General features: G+C 37.0%; 1 protein-coding gene across 1 annotated transcript in view; it reads left to right on the plus strand.

Annotated features, from left to right (window-relative positions):
- Positions 1-26,392, plus strand: part of LOC131029813 (truncated transcription factor CAULIFLOWER A) — a 150,859-nt gene that overhangs the window by 79,769 nt on the left and 44,698 nt on the right. Inside the window, exon 5 of the mRNA XM_057960471.1 lies at positions 22,722-22,763. Coding sequence (XP_057816454.1) covers positions 22,722-22,763 — 42 coding nt within the window. The remainder of the gene's footprint in view (positions 1-22,721; positions 22,764-26,392) is intronic.

The raw sequence follows: 26,392 nt of genomic DNA on the forward strand, positions 1-26,392 counted from the left end.
CCCTCTCTACTTTTCCTATTCTCCCTCTATCTCCCTCCCCCTCTCCTTTTCCTAATATCCCTCTCTCTCCCTCTCCCTCTCTCTCTCTCTCTCTCTCTCTCTCTCTCTCTCTCTCTCTCTCTCTCTCTCTCTCTCTCCCTATCTCTCTCCTTCTCTTCCTATCCCCTTCTATATCTCTCTCTCTCTCTCTCTCTCTCTCTCTCTCTCTCTCTCTCTCTCTCTCTCTCTCTCTCTCTCTCTCTCTCTCTCTCTCTCTCTCTCTCTCTCTCTTCCTACCCCCTACTCTCGCCCTCTCACTTCCTATTTGGTTCCTAGTTCTACATAACCCGTTCGAGTTATGCAGAACTAAGGTAAAAAATTATAGTTCTACATAACTCGTGTATGGGTTTTGAGGAACTTTTGATTTTTTATTATAAAATATAATGTTCCTCAAGATGAATGAGATAAAATAGATTGAAAATCCAAGGGTTTGATAAGACTTTGTCTGGTTGATTCAATGCTCCTAAATTTCCATGAGGAGAAGACTGCAACTACCCTTTGAAAAAGGATTGGTGATATTTATCAAGGGAAATCCTTGGTAAATAAGTTATTCCTGAAAAAAAAGTTGTATTCTCTAAGGATGGAGGAAGGAGGATCCATTGCAGATCACCTGAATGCTTTCAACATGCTTGTTTCTCAATTGAATTATGTTGATGACAAAAATTGATGATCAAGATAAATGCATGCTTATGTTATGTTGTTTGTCAGACTCATGGGATCACCTTGTGATGGTCATTGGAAGCACAACAACCACTTTCAAGATGGAGGATGTGGTTGCTTCGTTGTTTGTTTAAGAGATGTGAAGAAAATCTTCTAAGATGGCTAAGGAGGCTTTGGTTGCTCATGGTACAATAATGGAAAAAGGCAAGAAAAAGGACAAGAAGGGTAAATCAAAGTCTCTAGGGAGACCAAAATATCCTAGTAAAAAGTCCAAGGCTAAATGCTAGAACTACGACAAATCTAGCCATTTTCAGAAAGATTGTAAAGAGAAGAAAAACAAAGACAAGAATGCCTTTGATTCTGATTTTGATAAATCCTCTCAAGATGATGCTAATTATTTTGTCGTTGCCTTGACAACCCATGCATTAGAAGATGTATGGTTGATTGACTCGGGTGCTTCTTTCCACATGACCTCTCACAAGGATTGGTTCTCAAAGTATAAAGAATATGATGGTGGGAAGGTGTACTTGGGTGATGATTCTCACCTCAAGTTTGTTGGCTATGGAAGAGTCAAGATAAGATTCCCTGATGGCAAAGTGAAGGGGATTGATGGTGTCCTGCATTTACCTGGTTTGGGATAAAACCTTCTTTTAGTTAGCAAGCTGAGCGATATGGGAGTGCAAATTATTTTCTCACAAGGTGGATGTAAGATAACCAAAAATTATATGGTGCTTACTAAGGGTGTTCGGATTGGTACGTTGTATAAGTTGGATGCGTGCATGGTTCAATGTAATAGTTCTTCTATGAAGTCCAAGAAGAGGGCTTTGGATTCTTCATCCTCACCGTTAGATCAAGAAAAGTAGGTGTTCGGATTGGTACGTTGTATAAGTTGGATGTGTGCATGGTTTAATGCAATAGTGCTTCTATGAAGTCCAAGAAGAGGGCTTTGGATTCTTCATCCTCACCATTGGATGGTCGTGCTTTGTGGAAGGGTGCTAATGCTTTGGAGATGAAGCTCCCAGTTGAGAAGATAATGTTGTGGCACCGAAGACTTGGCCACATAGGTGAAAAGGGTTTAGGAGCCTTGAAAAATAAGAGCCTTGTTGAAGGCCTTGATGATTGTAATCTCGAGTTCAACTTTTGCGAACATTGTGTTTAGGGAAAGAAACACAGTGTTTCTTCTAATTTCAGTTCCCATAAGTCTTATGGGGTTTTGGACTATGTTCATTCTTATGTATTTGGTCTAGTTAACGTGCCTTCATTAAATAGATCTTTGTACTTTTCTTGTTTCATAGATGACTATTCTAGGATATTTCTTTATTTCCTTAGAAGTAAATCTGAAGTTTTTAGTCAATTTAAGGAATTTATGTCCTTGGTTGAAAATCAGACTAGTGGGAAATGTTAAGTGCACCAAGATGGTGAACAAAAAGGGGGGTATAAGTGGCCACTTTTTTTTTTTTTCGAAAAACAAGTAAACTTGAACTTCAAAGAGATATTTGAAAGTCATGCACTAAAAACTAGGAGTTGAGAAAAGAATAATAATTGTAGTGCTCTGAATCTAGTTTCTACACTACTAAAGTTTCTAAAAATTGGATAAGATTAAGAGGGTCAAACCTCTCACGTACAAAAAAATGTTCCTGATTTTTTCAGAAAAAACATAACATAGCTGTTTTCATGCGCTGTACAAAATCTATAGTTAGATTTAGTATTTTGCAAAACCCTTTGGTAGGATGATAGGTAAGAGTGAGATCTAGAAGTTGTGTATTTTTTTGTAATTTTCCATCGAGTATTTTTTTTTTATGATTTTTTGAAGTGACCGCATCCTGAAAAATTTGGTACATGTTCGTGTGTTGTGCATAACTTTGCATCAAAATAATAAAAGATGTAAACTTATTTTTTAAAAGTGTATATAATATAGTGTAGAACAATAATATATAATTTATTTTGAATTTGGTCAAGTATATCAAAAGGTATTAAAAAATTGGTAGACATATGTCTATGAGGACTGTCAAGGCACTGGTAAAGAAAATTAAAGTTTACTATGCTAATGATGTCCAAAAATAGAAAAAAATATATGGTTAGAAAACTAATAAGACGTGTGAGATAATGGTGGTAATTTTAGAGATACCCACTTTATCATTTGTAAACATGAAGATGACAAAGTCTAGAAATCACGTTGGAAGATGAAAAAATGTGTAAAGGGACAAAAATAGGGGAAAATGGGCTTGCAAGCCTTAGGGTCATTTCCAACCCTCTTACCAAGCCAATACCCACATGGGTTCTAAAAAGAAAAAAGTACTATTCATAGTTCTCCATAGTCCACATAGGTTTTGAAAAACAAAAACTACTATTCACAGTTCTACATAACCTGTACGAGTTATGAAGACATAATAATGTATGCTTGTAAACTTAGCATTTACTAAACATATGTATAGACATACATATATAATATGTGTTTATGTATGTATATATAGTTATATATACATATATTTATATAGATATATGTATATATGTTTGTATACATGCATGTCTCTCTTCTTTTCTTTTCTCTCTCATCTTCCTTCCCCCATCACCATATCTGTCTATTCTGAGCCCTAATTATCCTCCTTGAGTTTTATCTCATCTCTCCCCCTCACACTTCTCTCTCTGTCGAGTCTATCTCTCTTCTATTTTCTCCCTCTTCCTATCTCATACTCTCTCTCTCTCTCTCTCTCTCTCTCTCTCTCTCTCCCTCCCCCTCTCCTTATCATGTTCTAACCCTCTCTTCCTACCCCCTACTCTCTCCCTCTCTTTCTATTCTCACCCTCTCTCTCTCTCTCTCTCCACTTCCTATGTGGTTCCTAGTTCTACATAACTTGTTCGGGTTATGCAAAACTAAGGTCAAAACTTCTAGTTCTGCATAACTCGCGGGTTTCTAAAAAATCTAATTTTCCTCAAAACCCATTATGAAAACTTCTAGTTCTGCATAACATTTTTTAATTTTCAGAACATGCACGGGTTATGAAAATTTTTATTTTTTTTGCATGTGGCCACTTTTCTATCCACCATCTTGGTGCACTTACCCGAAAATTAAGTGTTTGAGGATTGATAATTGCAGTGAGTTTTGTTCAGCTGAGTTCAATAGGTTATGTAAGGTCCACAACATTTAGAGACATAAGACAACTCTATATACACCACATCAAAATGGAGATGTAGAGAGGATGAATAGAGTGTTGATGGAGAGGGCTAGGTTTGGCTCTTTTTGAGAGGACCCCCCATGGAGGCATGGTTTGGTAAAAATCCCTCATTGAGACATATTAGAGTCTTTGGTTGTGATGGATATGGTCATGTGCCTAGTGAAAAGAGATCTAAATTGGAGAATAAGGTAGTGAAATGTATCTTCATCAGTTATAGTTTTGGTGTGAAGGGGTACAAGCTTTGGGATCCAGTTGCAGAGAAGGTGGTCTATAACAAAAGTATTATCTTTCATGAATTGAAACCTTCCACTATATTTGTAGCTAGAGAAGGAAGAGAAACGAGAAGGAGGTAGTTTAGATTCCACTGACTCCTGAGAGAGTTGAACTACATACTCCTATAGGACTTGATAATGAGGAGAGATCTAGCAGCTCGGAGAGTTTAGAAGAGGAACGAGATCCTCAACCTTAGTCTTTGAGAAGGTTTATGTGTGATAGGCGGCAACCTAATAGATACCAACATTCACTAGAAAGGTTTGGTTATTTGTTGTTAGATTCTAGTTGTATTTTTGCTTTGATTGCTAACATTGATGATCCTAGGACTATTAGAGAGGCAATGGGTATACATGATGTAGATTCCTAGATGGAAGCCATGAATGAAGAGATGGTTGTATTGGAGAAGAATGCTACATGGGATCTAGTACCTTTGCTTGAAGGACAAAAACCCGTTGGTTGTAAATGGGTGTTCAACAAGAAACTTGGTCCAGATGGTAGTGTTGAGAAGTACAAGGCATAGTTGGTTGCGAAGGGATATTCCCAAGTGAAGGGAATTGATTATGGGGAGATATTCTCTCCTGTAGCTAAGCTAACATCCATTCGACTTTTGTTATCACTCGCAACAACTTATGATTTGGAAGTCAAGCAGATGGATGTGAAGACAACTTTCCTTCACGATGACTTGGAGGAGGAGATTTACATGTCACAACCAAAGCACTTTGTGGAGAAAGGAAAACAGAATATGGTATGAAAGCTAAAGAAATCTATTTCTGGTCTTAAGAAATGTCCTAGAATGTGGTACCATAAATTTGACACCTGTGTTATCATTGGGATTTTTGAGATCTAAATCTAACCATTGTGTTTATTATAAATCCAAAAATGGTCATATTCGCATTATTGTCTATTATGTGGATGATATGATGTACATACATTGGGAATGGGAAGAAAATGATTTCATATTTGAAGTCTTAGTTATCAACACAGTTTGAGATGAAAGATCTAAGTGCAGCTAGGTACATTTGGGGAATGGAAATCAAAAGGGATAGAGCTCACAAAAAGCTTTAGGTCATCCAAAGAAAGTATGTGAACTCTGTGTTAGAAAGATGTAGCATGCCAAATTGCAAATAGTTAGTTGTTCCTATTCTACACACAAGGGAATCACTTAGTGAGCCTAGGTTATAGCATGCATGTTCATGGAATACTAAAGAATCCCCCTATTTTCAAAAAATATGGCCCTGAACTCATTTTTTTTCACCCCCTCCCAATACATAGCCCGAATTAAAAGCTCTCCTATTTTCACCAAATATTGTATTTTTTCATAGTCGGAATTAAAAACGCCCCTATTTTTACTGATAGGCAATATATTGCACCCTCATTTTTGGGATATTAACCCCCCCAATATGAATGCAGGTGATATAATATTGCCTAGCCAGTGAAGCCCCTAGGGTTCTACAAGGGACAAAGCTTTCTATGGAAGACTGTCCAAAGTCTCATATTGAGATGGAGGACATGACCAAAGTTCCTTATGCAAGTGCTATCGATAGCCTAATGTATGTTATGGTCTGACCAAGGCTAGACATTGCACAAGAAGTGGGAGTTTTTAGTCTATTTATGGCTAATCCTAGACAGGTGCATTGGGATGCAATGAAGAGAGTGTTCAGATTTTTGTGGGGTACTTCCGAGTATTCTTTATGTTCCCATGGTAATCATACTGGACCTCAACTTTCCTTAAGTATTTGTGGGTATGTAGACTCTGATTGGGCAAGTGACATTGATAGCAGAAGATCCACTGATGGATATGTGTTCATGATGTTTGGTGGTGCAGTAAGTTGGATGAGTAAGTGACAAGTTCTAGTCACTTTGTCCACTACAAAAGTTGAGTACATGACATCTACTCATGCTTGTAAAGAATCCATTTGGCTTAAGATATTATGCTCGGATGTTGGTTTTGATGCAGGACATATAACTATCTATTGTGATAGCCAGAGTGCTATTTGTTTAGCAAAGAATCCTACTTTCTATACCAGAACAAAGCATATTGATGTACAGTTTCATTTTATCCGTGATATGGTGGAAGACGGAAAGGTAAAGTAAAAAAAAAATGATACTTTGGTGATTGTTGCAGATGCACTGATGAAGCCAATGACCACTGAGAAGTTTAGATGGTGTGCTGGTTCTATGGGCCTTAGGGTCTTGAGCAAATGATAGAGTGTGTTCACTCTTGACGGGTCTTTTCCAAGTGGGAGAATGTTGCGATTAAGGTGTCTCAACCTTAGAGTCCAAACATGCTAATTTAATTATTTGTTTTATTTTTCACCCACTTTTGAAGTCCTAAAATCTAGGGAACTAGTGTCATATGATGCTATGTTGAGATTATGACAAATTTCTATTATGACTATGATGATTTCTAGTTGGTGAAAGAGTCATGAAAAGTTATATTTTGGTAGTCTACATTTATGGTTTGAGTTTGGTTTTGAGAAGTGGTGTGAGGTAAGGAAGGGACCTATTTGGTCATGATAACCTCTATATTGTACTTAGATTACATTTGGCAAGATGACCATTATGGAAGAGAAAGGTTGATTATTTCTAAGGCATTGTTATGCTGCCATAATTATTCTTGAATTCTCTATTGTAGCTACTCTGAGAGCATTGGCTCTGTATATTGTATTATAACTGTTGTTGTTGTTGATAATACAATAAGTTTGGTTTTTTTCTTGAAAGGGTTTTCCCACGTATATTTGGTGTTGTGGTTAAATTTTTAAGTATGATTTTGTGTGTGTTTATCTAATTTGCAACATTTTAAAAGTTTGAAAGAAATTTCTGCATCACCTCTTCTATTAGATTTAGCATTTGGAAGTGTTATTTTGCACTTAGGCTTCCTTTTGTTTTCGGTGCAAGAGGTTCTTTTTAATAGGTCATATAGCTTATGATTGTTCTAAACCCAAAATTATTGATAGCTTGGGCTCTTGGTGGAATGAATCCCTTTCACATCACTACACCATGAATGCTCCCCTTGAGAATTTGACCAAGCAGGCTAATAGTGTTCACATCTCCTTCAGGAAACATGATTACTTCTCCATAAGCTGCAAATTCAAAGATTATGAATTCTACACTTGAGGATGACTAGCTACACAAAGAGAAAAGACTAGATGGTTGCACAACTAATCCTAAAAACATGTCTCACCATAAAACCTTTACTACTCTAAAATCTCTTGGGATGGCTGTAGAAAGATCTACAATGGCTTAACTTGATGTCAGTAATGGTTGAGAACTCCATGGTTGTAAATGAAAGTCATCCGATTACTGTCGATCCTCCTGTCTACACATATGAAGTTGGTAATGATGATTGGAAGGAGGTGAGAAAAAAGCCTTATATAGGGGAAATGAAAAAGGATGGTTATCAGAGGCTGCTATGTTCTCACACCAAAACTGGGGCTAGCTAGCTATCCGAATTAATTAGTTTCCTATCTATGAATTTTGTGGTGCACCCATATTTAGTTTTGGGTCACACTTTATGACTCTCCATTATGGATCGGTTCAAACCAAATTTTGAATCTTTCTAAATATTTTTTGCAGCTTTAGATGCACATTACCTAGCAAAAAGAAAAACAAAATGGTCTTTTTATTTCTTCATGTTTTAACCAATCTAGTGCATCAACTAATTCTTCAAGCTTAGAATCAACTTTATCGAATCTAGGAAGGAGTGGATCAAGGTCTTCACCAATCTTACAATTTTTTAGAATTTGATCAAATTTTGTGAAAATACCTTTTGCTTGTTGTTTTTCATCAATTGATTTTTTCTCCAAATAAGTTACTTAGTATGAATATCCACAACATAATTACCTATGCCATGAAATTTTTCATATATAGTATCTATTTTGTGCTATAGAGAAGTGGCTTCAAATATATTGATCATAGCAACAATTTATTGTTCTCCTATTACCATTTAAACTAGATATAGTATGATTTCACATCCCACAATTAAGCTAGTTTCATTATTTCAAGCTCATGACACCTTTCTAAAGCATATGGTAATATAGAGGAGAACACTTTTCCAGAATCGTTAGACCAAAGAGATCTTATGGTATGCATTTAATTGAGATTGATTAAACCATAATTATCAAATTCATCCCAAATGTTGCATTCTATTGTTTGGTCGACTACACATTACACTTAGCATTGATTTTGACATCTTCTTGAGGATAACACAAATTTTGACAACCCTCATCCAACTCATCCACTCATCCTGAAAACTGATGGATCATTTGTCAATCCAAAAGGCACCATTGTGAACTCATAATGGCCATACCTCATGCGAAAAACTGTACGGTGAATGTCTGCCTCATGTATCCACAACTGATGATATCTGGACTTGAGGTCTATCTTAATGAAGACCTTCACATCCTTAATTTGATCAAACAAATCATCGATCCTTGATAAAGGATAACGGTTCTTCATCGTCACCTTATTCAACTATCTATAATCAATGCACAACTGAAGAAACCCATCCTTCTTCTTCACAAATAACATTGGTGCACCCCAAGGTGAAACACTAGGCTGAATGAATCCCTTCACCAACAACTCCTCTAGCTGCAATCTCAACTCACTCAACTCCTGAGTGGTCATCCAATAGGGAGCCTTAGATATAGGCTCTTCTCCTAGAATCAAATCTATCATGAAATCAATGTTGCGCTTAGGCGGCATACCTGGAATCTCGCTAAGGAACTGTAAAGCGGAAAATCGCGATCGAACCCTAGTTGCTCTCCCCTCTTCCAACTCCAAGGAGAGAGAAGGGAGATTCACTAGGGTTGATGGTTTTCACTTAGGGGAGAGACTTTACATTCAAAAGAGGGGTTGAAACCCACAAGATCCAATCCCACACAATGCAAGATTGGATGCTAAATGTGTTTCAAGGGTTAAGAAAGCAAGGCTACCCTCTTTTGTAAAGAATGTGCATAGAAAAATTAAGCTAGGAATGCATAGAAAGTGACAAAGATTCACTTATAAACTGAGATAGGGATATAGGATGAAGCTGCGGACCTGGAATTAGCAGTAAAATGTCGATACGGCACTGTCCTGCAAATTTGAGCAAAAGTTGTCGGGACGATGGCGCCCAGCGCCACGGTCCTCCGAAAAATCCGCGAAACGAAGGGGGATCTGTTTGTCTCTGCACAAGGATTCCAGATCTTCAATTTCAGCCGCGTACCTGCAACCTACACACAGAAAAGCGAAGACGATTGGGGGGTTAGAGATTAGGGGTTTTCCTTTAGGTCAAACCCCGGTTTTGGAATTAACCAAGAAATGAGCAAGTGCTGTAAATGTAAATGACTGTAAAACAAGTACTAATACCTTGTTCTAAGGATGTTTGTATCCTTATGTGTGAAGGTATAAATGTTGTATGTTGTATGTTGTAGCATGTAGTATGTGATCTCCTCTTCAATGGTTGAATCCTTGTCTTGAATGCAACACTTAGCCTTGAATGGAGACTTGAAATGATCAATTGCTTGAAGGAATGCTTGAATGCTTGAATGCTTGAGTACAGTTTCCACGCCTTTTCCATCATCATCTTGAATGAAAGAGGAAAATGTAGTTTATATACTTGTCAATTAGGGCTGATAGACTGATTTTCCCGACCTTAGGCCGACCAGGAAAGTTTAATTTCCAATTTGCAAACAAAAAGACCCGAGACCCCTTAGGAGACCGGGCCCAAAATAGGACCCAGGGACCAGGGCGTTGGGCGCCATGGTCCTGGGGGACCAGGGCGGTGCCCTGGTCCTGAAGGACCAGGGCGCTGGGCGCTCTGGTCCCACCTCCCGGGACAGCAGGGTGCAAGGAGGTTCAGGCCAAGGTGCTTGAAAAATGCAGTTTTCAGTGTCGTAATCAGGTTTCAGGGTCTCCATTCAGGTTGCGTGTTGCGTCGCCATCGTGAAGACCGAAATGCAGTCAAAATTGCAAGTGTCACAATTTTAGGACGCTACATTTAGCCCCCACTTTAGCGGGAGTATGTATGCTCATACTTCCGGTAAAGTACAAGGAAACAATATTGAAAGACTTTCACCAGATCAAGGAGGCAAGACACACCAAGCCCCCAGTGGACTAAGGATCTTACGACTTCGATTGACAAAGTAAAAGGGAAGATCACGAGGGAGAACCATGACTGTCAGTAGTAAGGTTCCCTCACTATGAGTCATGCAAGAAAGATATCAAAAATTTTCAAGGCAAAGCTAAGTTTGTCAAGAAATTTTCAAGTATCTTGAAAAGATATGAACGAGATGTATGCCCCCCTACGTTAAAGCGATCGCACAGGCCTCACCGGGGGTGATTGCTTTAAGGTAGTGATACATATAGGAAATGAGAAAGGAAAGGAGCACGTTATCACAAGGATTTAGCCCCCAAGTGTGAGATAAGCCCAAGGATAATAGACACAAAACACAAAGCACGAGGTGACTTCGCTTTCCTCGGGGTCAGTATGCTGTATGATAAGTCATGTATATATATCATATGTATGTATGCATAATTGTTCTTCATTCCCCAATCAAGGAAGGTCACCTAGAAGAAGGGAACACATGTGTCTTTTGAGTCAACATGAGAGAGATCGAGAGATCTCAATGCTTTGCATCGTCCTCAAGTAGACAACACTAAGGACAACAAATAGAAGAATGAGAATAACATATAGAAGAAGTAACAAAAGAGAGGGGGAGAGAATCTGCTATGCTAATGTAACTAGTCTAGCACGTCATCTACCCCCCGATCTTGCTGATCAATGTTTCGAGAAGGCAGGGAACACGCTAGAGGAGGAACATCCAACACAGCAGATGGAGCTATCACAAGATCCAAACAAGGGCTATGTTCATGTTCCGAGCCACATTGTTCTTGTCTAGGAGCTAGGATAAGTGCTTTAGAAAATTCATTAGATAAATGGTTATCAATATCAACAAGTTCATATTCACTATCAGAAGCAAGAGGAGTAACATTTTCATCATGCATAACATTTTCATCTATATCATCATCAAGATTTATAAAAATAGGGTCTTTAATTCGCACAGGATCAAGACCATCATGCATCTTATGTTTAGGAGATTTAGGCTCAATGTCCGGCTGAGGAGAAAATGGAATAATGCTTGTTGAAGGTGTTTTTGGAGATTGCAAAGTTTGAGAAGCAACTGCTTGAGCCCTAAGACGACGCTTTCGTCAGCGTTTACATGCAGAACGATTACGTCTAGTCTTAGTAGGAAGTGGAGAAGATTGAGGAGGAGGAATGTTCTCATCCTTATCACTTGGGTGTTTAGGTTGTGGTCTCTTAGGTTGAATAATAGGAGAAGAAGAAGGTCTCTTCTCTCTATAGAAGGAAGGAGGAGGGACTGCTCCATACAAAGGAGGAATATTTGGTTTAGGAAGGAGACCAAGTCCATCATGACGAGGAGGTATAGGTCTACTTTTAGAAGGTTTATTAGGCATAGACATAGTCACATCCATAGGGATGGGTTGGGAATCTTCTTGAGGAAAGACATTAGTTTTATCTTTCAAAGGAAGAACTTCCTTCTCAAGAATGATAGGAATATCAAGTTTGGGTGTTCTAGGTTCACTTAGAGATAGGATCATATCCGTTTTCCACTTTTGATAAGATTTGAAAAGATGATCACTTCGCGGAGGAAGAGATTGGAATTGTTTAGGCCCAAAAGTAATCAATAGGAACGCTAGAAGTTCTTTCAGCTGGTTTAAAGAGACTATGATTGACAGTAACAACTTCACCATTATGGGGAAATTTCAAACACTTATGAATAGGAGAAGCAATAGCTTTCATGGAAGATAGCCAAGGATAGCCAAGCTTCACACGAAATTGTTCGGAAGATGGAATAATAGCAAAGTTCACATCAAGGGATTTGTTATGGACCTCAATAGGCAATGTAATAGAACCAATCGCAGGAGCAGAAAATGCATCAAATAATTTCACAATCACATCTGTTTTGTCATAAATCACTTGATTCAATTGCAAAGTAAAAAGAAATTCTTCAGTAATAACATTAACCATGCACGAAGGATCAATAAGCACTCCACGGCAAGGTGTATTCTTGACTTTTGCAACTATGTATAAAGGACCATCAGGTGCCCTGATAGTTTCACTAGAATCAAATGTGATGGAAGGTTCTTTAGGGATTTCTTGCTGCTCTACAAAGTTAATCACATTCGGAGTCATAGACACAAGACCATCAGATGAGAGAGAGGAATCATTAGCCTCAATTGCATTAGAGGTATGAGAAGGTAATGGATCAGTGAAAATCTGAAGATTTTGGTTAGGAAGAGCTACAGATGTGTTGCCTTTATCATTCACTCCAGAAACAGAGATAGTATTATTATCAATCAAATCTTGAATTTTTCCCTTTAAAGAAAAACATTTTTCTGTATCATGCCCAGGCTGACGATGAAATTGACAAAAAGCTTTGTTATCAAAATAAGGTGAATTAATCTTTGCAGGATCAATTTTCCTTATAGGAGGAAGAGTAAGCACATTTTGTTCCAATAACTTATTCATAATACTATGCAATGATTCATTCAAAGGAGTATACTTTCTTTCTTTTTTGAAAAATTTAGAAATAGGAGGCACACCTGATGCTGCATTCACATTATTGCTGATGATGTTTTCATTGAATTTGATGGAATCTCTGTTTGGTTTAAACTTCCCAAATGGTTGTTGACTGCTATCACCCTTATCACTCGGAGCCATAGGATGTGATTGTTCCATTTGACTCACAGTCAGTTGATAATTGTGAAGAGTTGCACACAACTGTTGGAAAGAAGTAAACTCAGAAAACAGAAGTTTGTCTCGAATATCTTTTTGTAAATTAGAAATAAAGATTCTTTGAATATCATTGTCAGGCAGTGGAAAAGAAATTTGAGCATACAAATGCTTATATCTACCAATGAAATCAGTCACTTTTTCTTTAACACCTTGTTTACAATGCATTAAATCAATCAAAGTAACTTTAGGACTTATATTGTTTTGAAATTGTTGAATAAAAGCATTTGCAAGTTGTTCGAAAGAAGTAATAGAATAAGAAGGCAACGAGCAATACCATTGTAGGGCTTTGTCTCTTAATGTTCTAGTAAACAGTTTTGCAAGCAACCTTTGGTCATAAGAAAAATCAGTACATATTGTTTGAAAGGTCTTAACATGTGTTAGAGGATCACCTTTACCATTATAAAGTTCCAAATGCGGGATTTCAACATGTTTAGGAGGGATAGCTCGAACAATGTCAAGAGAAAGTGGGCTCGCAACATCAAATGTGGGCACACTAAACTTAGATTGATTCATAGAGGCAATTTGTTGCTGTAAAGAGGAGACAGTTTGTGCAAGATTGTTAATGGTTGCTTCAGTCGAAGAATTCATATTAGATGTGTTAGATTGAGATGGAGGTGTTATGTTATTGAAAGAAGGTAAAGAGTAAGGTGGTGGGACTCTATGATAATTAGTCATAGGAGATGATTGGACAGGAGGAACACTACAAGGAGGAATGGAATGGTTAAACGAATTGCCCCCTTGCGTCATGTTCATTTGTGAGGATGTAATAGGAACACTCATTGAAGGAATGAATGAAGAAGTCGGATTGAATGAAGGAAGAGGGTTAATTGAAGAGGAAGGATTGCCCCCATGACTGGTGATCATAGGAGGAATGTCTTGTGTAGAAGTAGCCATTATGTTTGATGTAAAGGTAGGTATGCTAGCAATAGAAGTCATCAAAGGAATAGAATGATTGACTTGAGTAGGAGGTTGTGTATAACCCAAATTTTCAGCACAACTCTTCATAGGCATCACATTCGAATCCACAATGTGTGCAATACCACGCAAAATATCAATTCCATTCTTATCACTTTGAAGCATACGTTTTAGACCCTCAATTAAAGGAAGAGCTTGACTATCGGGATACTCATGAGACATCCATTGGTGAAAATCGTCAAATTGGTTATCCAATTTCGAAAGTTGTTCTACAGAAACCTCATGGAGAGCTTCTTCATCATTAGGAGGATTAGAGGAATTACCCATGTCCTCGTTAAAAAGGCTACTCAAATTAGGTTCCATCTCCTCGGTAGTTAAACCTCGGAAAGACTTAATTCTACAGCTTCGTCTAACGGGAATAGTGGAAGTAGGGCTTATTGTTGTAAAACTCATGCACTAGAAAGAGAGAGAATATTTTGAATTTAGAGGTAGCAATTTTCAGTAAAATCAGCCAATCTTCTGGATTTAAGCTGTTAAATGCAATCACGATAGTCTCCCGAAATTTCGGAAAAAATGTCCGGGACCGTGGCGCTCGGAGTGCAACACGGTCCTTGCAACTTTTTTCGAAATTTGCAGGGATGAAAGGTATGATGATTTTGAAGCTAATCTGAAAAAATTGAGTGATTTTACGATCTGTAGATAGGCCAAATTAAAGTTGCAATCTCGAAATTGAACCCTACCAAGATTGTCGAAAAATGCAAAAATTTGAATTTTGAAAAAGAGAGGGAAACTGAAATTTTGAATGTTATGATTTTAGAGGAAATGCTGAAAGCAATGCAAGTTTTGAAATTTAAAAATTGACTCAATTTCACGCAAAATTCAATTTTGAAAGTGGAAATCAAAGTTGTTGTAATTAAGCACTTAATTTCAAAAGTCACAAATTGCAAGAATTTGAAGAAAGCACTGAAATTTCGAATGAATGCAAACACACTTTTCAGATTTAGGACAGTAAGAACACAATTTTGACACAAAATTTCAATTTTGATGTTTTTTGAATGATTAGGAGCCCTAAACCAAGCAAACACAAGACCAACTTTGACTGTAATTTTGAAAGGGTTAGATTTGATAAAATCAGCCAAAATTCTGGATTTTAGCAGGAAAATACAGTAAGATCTCGCTCCCGAAATTTCAGAAAAAATGTCGGGGACGATGGCGCTCGAAGTGCACACGGTCCTCGCAACTTTTTTCCAAATTTTCAGGGACGAAAGATATTGTGATTTTATTGCGGAATCCAAAGTTACAGCTAATTTGGAGATGTTTTGATCAATGAAATTGTCAGACAAAGGTTGAATCAAGAGGGTTTCAAAAATTAGGGTTTTGACACTTAACCACTTAATTTTCAAAATTAAAGCACAAATATGAATTGATAATTTGTCATAGAAGGGCAGATCTGAAACAAGCATCAACAATTAAACATTTCACAAGTTTAATTACTTAAAAAGAAAATTTAGGGTTTTTATGCAATTAACCTCTAAAATTTTGCCAAAGATCAAACATGGAAATGTAATCAAGGAATCAAATTTTTCAGATCTAACCATGAATAGTCAGAAAGGATGTTCACGTCAGGTTCACCAAAATGTAAAGCGGAAAATCGCGATCGAACCCTAGTTGCTCTCCCCTCTTCCAACTCCAAGGAGAGAGAAGGGAGATTCACTAGGGTTGATGGTTTTCACTTAGGGGAGAGACTTTACATTCAAAAGAGGGGTTGAAACCCACAAGATCCAATCCCACACAATGCAAGATTGGATGCTAAATGTGTTTCAAGGGTTAAGAAAGCAAGGCTACCCTCTTTTGTAAAGAATGTGCATAGAAAAATTAAGCTAGGAATGCATAGAAAGTGACAAAGATTCGCTTATAAACTGAGATAGGGATATAGGATGAAGCTGCGGACTTGGAATTAGCAGTAAAATGTCGATACAGCGCTGTCCTACAAATTTGAGCAAAAGTTGTCAGGACGATGGTGCTCGGCGCCACGGTCCTCCGAAAAATCCGCGAAACGAAGGGGGATCTGTTCGTCTCTGCACAAGGATTCCAGATCTTCAATTTCAGCCGCGTACCTGCAACCTACACATAGAAAAGCGAAGACGATTGGGGGGTTAGAGATTAGGGGTTTGCCTTTAGGTCAAACCCCGGTTTTGGAATTAACCAAGAAATGAGCAAGTGCTGTAAATGTAAATGACTGTAAAACAAGTACTAATACCTTGTTCTAAGGATGTTTGTATCCTTATGTGCGAAGGTATAAATGTTGTATGTTGTATGTTGTAGCATGTAGTATGTGATCTCCTCTTCAATGGTTGAATCCTTGTCTTGAATGCAACACTTAGCCTTGAATGGAGACTTGAAATGATCAATTGCTTGAAGGAATGCTTGAATGCTTGAATGCTTGAGTACAATTTCCACGCCTTTTCCATCATCATCTTGAATGAAAGAGGAAAATGTAGTTTATATACTTGTCAATTAGGGCTGATAGACTGATTTTCCCGACCTTAGGCCGACCAGGAAAGTTTAATTTCCAATTTGCAAACAAAAAGACCCGAGACCCCTTAGGAGACCGGGCCCAAAATAGGACCCAGGGACCAGGGCACTGGGCGCCCTGGTCCTGAAGGACCAGGGTGCTGGGCGCTCTGGTCCCACCTCCCGGGACAGCAGGGTGCAAGGAGGTTCAGGCCAGGGTGCTTGAAAATGCAGTTTTTAGTGTCGTAATCAGGTTTCGGGGTCTCCATTCAGGTTGCGTGTTGCGTCGCCATCGTGAAGACCGAAATGTAGTCGAAATTGCAAGTGTCGCAATTTTAGGACGCTACAGGAACACATATGAAAACTCCTACAAAATAGGATGATGATAAAAGACATCGTCTCTACTCTCACCCTCATCCAACTCATCCACTCTAATTGCAAAAATATGACAACCCTTGCGCACGCAGTGCTTCATCTATATCGTGGAAATCATGCGAAGAGAAATAGGTCGTTGAATACCTACCACCTCCACACTCTTCCCACTATCATCCAAACACTACACTCTCTTACCCCAACAATCAATCCTAGTTTGATAAGACTCAAGCCAATCCATAGCTAACACCACACCATAGGATCCTAAAGATAAGACACGAAGATCCACTGTGGTAGAGAGCACACCCATATCCAAAACACAACTATGCACAAGGGAATCCACATCCACCTTGGATCATGTGGCCAACTCAACCTGCCACCTATCATCTTGCTTTACCACAAGTCCACATCTCTCTAATAAAGAAGGAGAAATAAAAGAATTAGAAGCACCAAAATCAAACAATATTGAGCAAGAGATACCACCTATCTCACCTGTAGTCTCAACAACTATGTCGTGATGCTCGACCTGATAGTTATCAACAACCACAAAAACACGATGGGATCTACCAGCATCACCAACTGTAGGCTCTAAAGCTACAGGTCTCTGTCCTGACATCTATGTGGATCTATGAGGACACTGAGATGCATAATGATCTAATTGTCCACATGTGAAACAACTCCCTCTAGTGAATCCTCGAGCAACCGGAGGGGCACTAGACAATTGCACACTGCCTCTACTAGACTACTGAACACTCTGTGCTAGCTAAGAAGGAACTGATCATATATCACACTACCTACCATGATCCCTATCCTGTTATGATCTAGCTCCACACACAAATTTCAGGCCCTGAAAATTCTTCTTCCGATATCAGTGACTACCTTAGAAAGAAGGATAACTCCTAGCCTGTCTTGAAAAATTGTGATTGAGCACTTCTCGCAACTGATTATGAAGTTGGAGCACTAATAGTCTACGCACCTGAAGTACCTCTCGATGCCAAGGACATCTTCTCAATCAATCGTTCCTTCTCCATCTCTACTTCCATAGAATTGGGTTCGAGAACCCGAACATCACAACCAATGCGGTCATTAAGACCTCTAATAAAATGTTGCAAAAGCATCACATCATCATCTGCAATCCCGAAGTATTACTTAAGATCAAATAATTTCTTCTCATACTGCTCAACTATTATATAGGGCTGCCTCAAATCATGGAACTCATCAACCCTACACTGCCTCCAAAGATCTGACAAAAAACGAGCATAGAAACACTCAAGAAATAACTCCCATGATACTATTGCAATATCCAAATGGAGCTTTTGCTCCTTTGTACACCACCACATGGAAGCAAAATATCAAAGAGGTATGTAATCATGCACTTGGCTTTGGTGTTACTACCATATAGATGCATAATCACACACTTGGCCTTGGTGTTGTCCCGGTCCCAATCACTCAAGGAGATTCTGAAGTGTTGTAACCAACTGTGGAATTGCATCACCACCTCCCTAATCCTATTGCTGCTACTCCTCGTGGTGTGACTCTTTAGAAACCTTGGGATGAGGATTTCGACAAGTACCCATGCAACCACCACGACCACAACCATGACCTCTACCTCTAGCAGGCATTTTATGTAACCAAGACACAAAAGATACTATCAGAAAGAATCTAGGGCATCTAATACAAAATAAATAACAAGCAGGGATGAACCACTAGGCTACCCCATGCTACTATGATAACTCGCACAATGGGCTCATATGAAACCAAAGTACCTAGTGTATGAACATGGGCTTTGATACCAGATGTAATGCCTGCCAAAATGCCCTAGAGAAATAATCTAAAATCTACTAACAAATGGAGATAATGTTTTTTTAAAGCATCCAACACACTATGCTAAACATGAACATACATCAAAATAACATTATCTAATTGCATGAACACATAAATCAACATGTATAACTCCATAATTCTATATTACGCAAGCAGATTAATTCTTTCTATTCCTCAACATATTTCCAAATATACTCTTACATACACATCCATTCCCTAGGGTATCTTAACGTCACTACTTGACATCATTCTAACATAACACTCATATATTTATAAGATCATATTCTATTATCCTCTAACCATTTACTCTTCATGCATCTAGAGCAACATAAACACATATGCATAATTCATTCATATGGTAATCTTTAAGAAAGCAACTTAGATTCCATCCAACCATTTAACCCAATAAAATCCTGATTACTCAAACAAGAATCAATACAACTATTCCATTCTCTTATCATTTATTCTACAACACAACATAACACAATTCCATATCATGAATACAAATGCAACCCAAATACATAAAACTATTCCATTTCATTCTCATTAGATCTCATAAACTCATATTACATAATTGATCATTTGATACAACAAGGAATTCTTCTCCTAATTACTCTATCATGTCTTATTACAATTCCATTTACAATTACATATAGATACCTAATGCAAAGATGCATAATCACTTTTACAAATATTTTATGACTAGATACAAAATATTGTTTGTTAAGGATTTATGTTTTTATTTGAAATATTTCTTAAATTTAGGTTTTGACTTTAAACTAGTTTTAACATATTCTTATATTAAAGTTAAGAGATTTATTCTTCATATTTGTTCAATCTATATTTATTACATATATGTAACTCAAACTTGAGATGTAGGATTGTTATTGTATTTCATTCTAATACTTGGTTTATGTGATTTTTCATATTGAGTTTTAATTTGAAGAATATATTTTATAATAATATTAGTTAATTAGGAAGATATTGCTTGTTTTGATTAAGTAAAAGCAGGTTTTTGAAAGGAACCCGAACCTTTTACAAAGCATGATAATTAGAAAGAGCTAGAAAATAGTGTGCCTGATCACTTCAAAAACTAAAACAAATTCCAACCAAACAAAAAGGGATCACAACCCATAAAACATAACATTACATTTATAAACCAGGAAAAGATAGCATCTGGAAAGCATAACGACAACAAAAAGGCAGAAAATAAGACAACTGCCAAGACAAAGACATCTATATACTCTTTATGATATCCTCAGCTTGGACAACCACCAGCTTCATGTTGTCCACCGAAGTCTTTAACTCCTCCAGCTCACGACCTTTGATGTCGCCCTTGATCCTAGTATTGGCTCTAGTCCTCTTCTCATGGCCTTTTTTGTCCAGTTGTTCCTTGTCAACATCCTTCTTAGTGTTTTTCTCAAATCTATTGATCAGGATGTTCATGTTATCCACCGAAGCTTTGAGGATCTAGAAGTTTTGTTCTGCAATCTTCTTAATAGTGAGTTCCATCTTATCAATTCCACTACCTAGATTGTTCATAGCAGTGTCCATTCCTTTCCCCTCCTTGTTTTCTTCCATCTCTTTAACCTTTTTTTTAGTGGCAATAATTTTAACAACCATGCTTTCAATGGCTTCCGTGTTATTAATTGCAACTGCCAACTCTTTAACATTTTCCGTCAGGGATTTCTTACCAACCGTAGCTCTTTTGATAGTCAACTTATCTTTCTTCAAGCTACCTATATCCTTCACCATTGTACCAACAGTCTCACAAAAACCATTTATAGTCGCATTCTCACCAACACAATCACTAAGCTTACCACTTTTGTCTTCTTGCTCCTCTTTCTGCAAATCTTGGGAATTCAAACCCCCAATGTTGTTTGTGACCTGGTTCTCCTCACCCTCCTTATCATGTCCCTCATCCCTTTTATTCTCCTCTGCCTCATCTTCAAAATCAATCAGGATTTGACTGATATCTTTATTGCTTTCCTTGCTGGTCTTCTCCCTCTGCTTTTGCTTTCCAGTAACTTTCCCTTTCTTTTTTTTAATAAATTTCCCTTCAAAGGATTCAGCCTCAGACTCCAAAATATCTGATTCCACCACAATCCTTTTCCTCTTAGCCTTATTCTTACCTTTTTTGCTAGTCTCCTCTGAATCGCCCTTAGTCTCCGAGTCAAAGTTAAAGCCACTAGCTTCACTCTCTGTGTCCTCATTTCTTGCATATTTGCCTTTTATAGGTTTTTCAATACTCTTCCCTTTAAGTACTTTATAGACAAGAGCCATAAGAGCCTGGTGAAGGGCATGGTCACCTTTAGGATCTTTCTGAATCTCCTTGATAGTGTGGTCTATGGAGTAGGCTAGGTAATACAACAAGCTCACCTTTTCCCCATGGCAAAAATGGTTGAGAAAAAAAAAATGGTGACCATAGGCTCTGGTAAACCTACCATCCAAAGTGATATAAGTGATAGTAGTGAATAAAACAAACCTCCATGACCTGCATATCCTTTTCAGGGAATGATAGGAATTGTCGATATTTACCATCTTCTTCCTCTCATCATCCGTAATAGGGAATTTGTCTGCAGCTTTATCAAAGATGCTATGGTCCCTATAAAATTTCATGCCCTTAGTAATCATCCCCATAGCTTCAGCAATAATCTCCTCATCTATAGTCATCATATGGGACCCGACCAAGATTTAACTATTCTTCCAGTTCTTGATAAAATGTTTGGTGACCATAGGATCTTTCCCACTAAGCCTCTCCATAAACACACTCAAACCCCCCTCCTGAAGGATATCCCACACTTCCCTATTCTTCCTGCAATCCGAGAAGAAAGTAGGTTTGAATCTTTTTTTATTTCCTCCCATTTTTCCTTCGCTGTCCTTGAATTTCCTTCTCTAAGCTCCTAATCTTCTTCTCTGGTTTCTGTGGATGCCCTGAAAAAAAGCCCAGAATCCGTAGCAAACAATAATGAAAAGACACTTGAATAAATACTTATTGCCTTCATAATAACCTTGCTTCGAAATAAGAGGAGGGGGCATTTAGAAATTATATTTTATGGTGCCACGTAGCCTCGTCTGGATACGGTCCAGATCAAGCAGAGATTTCACATCACATGTGAGCTCACTCTCTCCATAAGTAATAATAATATCTTTTGTTTGGCAAGCCAGGTTGGCAGCCCAGTCTGCACATGAGTTTGCTTCTCTATACACGTGTAAAAACACACATTTCAAATTCCTCACTAATTTTCTTTGCTGCTTTGATAGCATTGCTTATTGTCCAAGAAGGAGGGAACTTCTTATTCAAACAATTAATTATATTTAATGAATCTCCTTCACACTAGACTCTAGTGCATTTGGCTTCCTTAGCCAGGACCATCCCATGGTATGCAGCCATAGCCTCAGCTACATGATTTGTCTGATTTCCAATGGGTATACTTTTTATAATTTTGCATCTTCCCCATTCGTTCCTAAGGACCACCCCACATCCTGCTATCCCAGGATTTCCCTTTGATGCACCATCAAAGTTTATTTCCATCCATCCATTGGGTGGGCTTACCCATATCACTCCCTCTCTAGGGTCATTCTAAAAGTGTTCACAAACTTTTAGTCTCCACTTCTTGAAGATTGATTGATCATCCTTGTCTTGAGGATCTGCAATACCACCTATTATATTCATATTTTCCACTATATTTCTTTTAATTTTCTCAAACACAATTTGAGCCTTAGACATCTTCTCTCTGAAGACTCTTTCATTTCTCTCTTTCCATATACCCCAACACATATGGGGTAGAGCTAATTTCCACAACAAAGTAGTAAATTTTTTCTTTGAAGGATGATACCAAGAATTAAAAACCTCTTGATCTAACTCTTGGAAACTCCAGCTAATTTTGAAATGATCCAGACATCTTCCCCAAACCTCAGCGGAAAAAGGGCAATGAAAGAGCAAATGGTTGATGGTCTCCTCACTCTGCAAGCAAAGAAAACAAACACTCGGCATACACATACCTCTTTTTCTGAGGTTCTCCATAGTTAGAAAATATTGCTTGCTAGTATAATTGTACATGTAATTTATAATTATAGATATTTGTATTTCTTTATTACTAATGTTAATTTAATTTTTTTGATATTAAATCTTTATATTTTTGCAGGATCAAATTCTAGTAGACATGATTGACGATCTTCGTAAAAGGGTATGATTCCAAATACTTTTGAATGTAGATTGATTACATAAAAAATGATATTATTATCATAAAATATTCTAATTAAAATATCAATATTATTCATTTATAATTACTATAGAATGTTAGCTACCTAATACATCACCACAACTTATTCCATTCTAATATAGATTTATTGGTATTTTTTGTAAACTTAATATATAGAAAAAATACTCCTTATATACTAAGTTTAGTTTTGTAAAGAACAAATAACATGAAAGGGAGCATGTATAACTAAAACAAAGAGCAAAACAACATATATGTAAATAGAGAATCAACAACAATCAACAAGAAAAAAATCACCTAGTAATCTAAAAGAGATAGAGATATCCTTTAAACAACTTCTAGATGTTATAATGCTTTATTAACTTATAAAGGGATTTTGGATTTTTCATGCACAAATAGTAGAGATAGAAAGATCACACAAGTATTACAATTAATAACACTTTCCTTGACAACAACTCTTTTGACTTATAGGCTAAAGCAACATAAGCCCTCCTCCTCAAGCCACTACTTTAGGAGACATTATATAATTGTTTATCAACTTCCAAAGGAGTTTATGTATTTCTCTTGCACAAATAGTAGAGATAAAAATTCACATAAATATTAAAAATAATTACACTTCACTTCATCCTTAGACTCTTCTAAGAAACATAGGTTGAAGCACCATATGATTAATTCAATCAATTACTAAGAATAAATAATAGTAAAATATCCTTTTGTGCAAAAAAATAGGCAAGAGTGTACATTGAAAGGAAAGATGGCAATAGTGGAGCTATTGAGGTATCAAGTATCCTAAAGGATGTTTGGGTTCTCTTTTTGACTATGCATGCTATAATATGCTTCTACATGCATGTGGAGGAGTTTGGTGACTTTTTAGCTATATGTTGGTGTACCTTTTGTACTATTTTTTTGCTACCTTGAATTCAAATCTAGTTGTAAGTTTTGTTCTTTTAGTGGTATATGTAGGGTTGCTTTGTTGGGTAGTGGATCACCTGAGAACTTCTTTTTCTTTCATCTCTATGGATTTATTCTATTTTTATGAGAAGTTTGTGCAAGATTTGTAATGGATGGTTCTGGAGGGGTCCTAATGGATCCACACTACTTTTTAAAAGATTTTCTTCATATATGGATGAGAGTTTGAACTTTGAGCATGTTAATGCTATAAATTTTCTCATACAGACCATGCATTATGCTTAGTATGATGTTAAATGGATAATTGATTCAGGTCAAATGGTTATTTGAATAAAAGTATCAAATGACCTATTGAGGTTTTCAATCTAGAGATTATTGCTATATATGTGTTTCATTTATCAAAATCTACTCTTGTTTGTAAGTTCATGGGGTTCCAACCCATCTTGTCTTTCTTAAAAAATTGGGTTGTAAATGGTTGGAAGCTAGACACAAATTTTTTTCTTGACCCAACATAACAACTCCCCTCTCAAATCCTTGAGTGGGTTCATCTCCTTATATAACATAGGGAGTTTCAAAGATCTAACATTTTTTATTGAATTTTTGTTGTTCTTAAGAAGCCCCTTGGCCCTTCTCATTAGATGCTCGAGAGAAAAGTCACTAGTTATGCTCATATCTATGTCAAGATTGATATTGATAACCCTTTGATCAATGCTGTGGGAATATAATTAGGCAGTATGAATTGGAATCAACAAGTGGATTATAAGGCCCTTCCATTTACATGTTGTCTTTGTTACAAATATACGCATCTCTAGAGAAATTGACCAAAATGTATTCCAACATATCCTTCTACCCATCTAGGTGCCCCTAGGCGAAAGCAAATGAAAATGGAAAAGGAAAAGATCCAGATATTAATGATAAAATGGATTCTAATGGTTTTATTCCTATGAGATCTTGTAACAAAGAAAAAATGATTCTGCATTAAACAAATGCTTCCCCATAGGGAATTCTAGTAACTTTTTTTTATGTTCTTTAAAGCCTTGAGGGAGTGATCGTAATGGATTGTGGTAGCTTTAGGACCAATAAAGAGTTATGTGAACTGAAGTTAGGTAATATTTTGATGTCTTTTGATTGAATCCATCCTAAATTACAAGATATTTCCTTGGTTATTAATACTATTAGTCATAGTAGGATTAGGTAGGATTAGAAAAAAAAATCCAGAAACATCCACAAGCTATGAGCATGCAAAACAAAACAAATGATATAATCAAAGAATTGATTAGAATGCAAATAGGAACCTTGCATACATAGGTAATGTGACATAATTATTAAGGTAAGAAACAACAATTAAGTACCCCTCCAAGTAGGAACACTTGTTAGCTCACTTGACAAATTTCTAGTGATTGTCAAGTTTGAATAGGTCATCCTATAAAGTGATAACAACTAACTAGTAATTTAATGATTATGATGGAGTCCTAGCTAATAGGCATGTTAGGAAACCATGTACAATACATTCTATCATAAAGTGTACAAAGAAAGAAAGCCTTGTGGGAAAAAGATTCCTCCAAAAGGGAGATGATACAAAATATAGAAGAAAATATTTCCTTGATAGGAGAGAAAAGATAGACCATGTATCTCCCCCATAAGATGATGCTCAAATGATTCATGTGCTATCCTAAAATAAAGAACCTCTAGATGCTATGTGTGAGGTGCCTCTGAATTCTTATACAACAAGTGATGTTGGAGAAGATGAAATATCCATACTAGAAGCTTTAAGTCCATTGTCCTTAGATACGTCATTTTCCTAGAAGATTTTGAACATGATAAAGACTCTATCTTGGATTCAGATTTCTTGAGATGCTCAAGAAAATGTGTTAGGTGTTGAATCCTTTTCTTCATATATTTGTGTTCATTATGTCTTGATTCCTTTAAAAGGAACATTTCACTCTTTTTTTCTTGGTTTTCCCTTTGATTTGAAAAAGTATCATTTTGATAGATGGATTTGTTTTCATCCTTAGTATCCTTATACTATTGATATTTTTTTTTCCCACTTTGTTTGAAGCCTTTTGTTTCCCTTTTCCTACAATGACGACTAGAGGTTTATTGGTCTTCAAGGTGCCCATCTAGATCAACTTATCTTCCTCTCTTGTTAAATCTATAGTGAAGTCATCTAAGGATGGAATTTTCCACACTGATCAAAGATCTCATTTGTCAATACCACATTCTTGAAAGAATGAAAATAATGAGTTGATCGTCTTTCTTGTCAATACCACATTCTTTGAGTTGCAACCTTAGCTATTTGAATTGTTTAAAATTGTGCTCATGGTGTCAAAATCACTTAGACTAAAACTAATGAATTCATTTTCTATCTCATGAGTTCTTAATTCATCAACCTCTTAGAACTTATAACTTGTAGGAAATATTTTTTTTGGACAAACTTTTGATTTTTCAGGTCTCTTGTTCCCTCTCTTCCTTAGATGTTAGCCAAATATTTCAATTCTATAAGTAGTTTGAATGAGAAAAAAAGTGTTAAACACATAGAGACCCTAAGAGGGGGAGGAGTGTATCAACATTAAATAAGCTTATACATTCATTAATCCCTTAAACATTAAAACTGATCTACATAAGGAAAGAACACAAACAAAACATGCACCACAAAAGAACACCAATATTATTTATGTGGAAAACCC

This window comes from Cryptomeria japonica, chromosome 9 (genome assembly GCF_030272615.1).
Source record: "Cryptomeria japonica chromosome 9, Sugi_1.0, whole genome shotgun sequence".
NCBI lineage: Eukaryota > Viridiplantae > Streptophyta > Pinopsida > Cupressales > Cupressaceae > Cryptomeria > Cryptomeria japonica.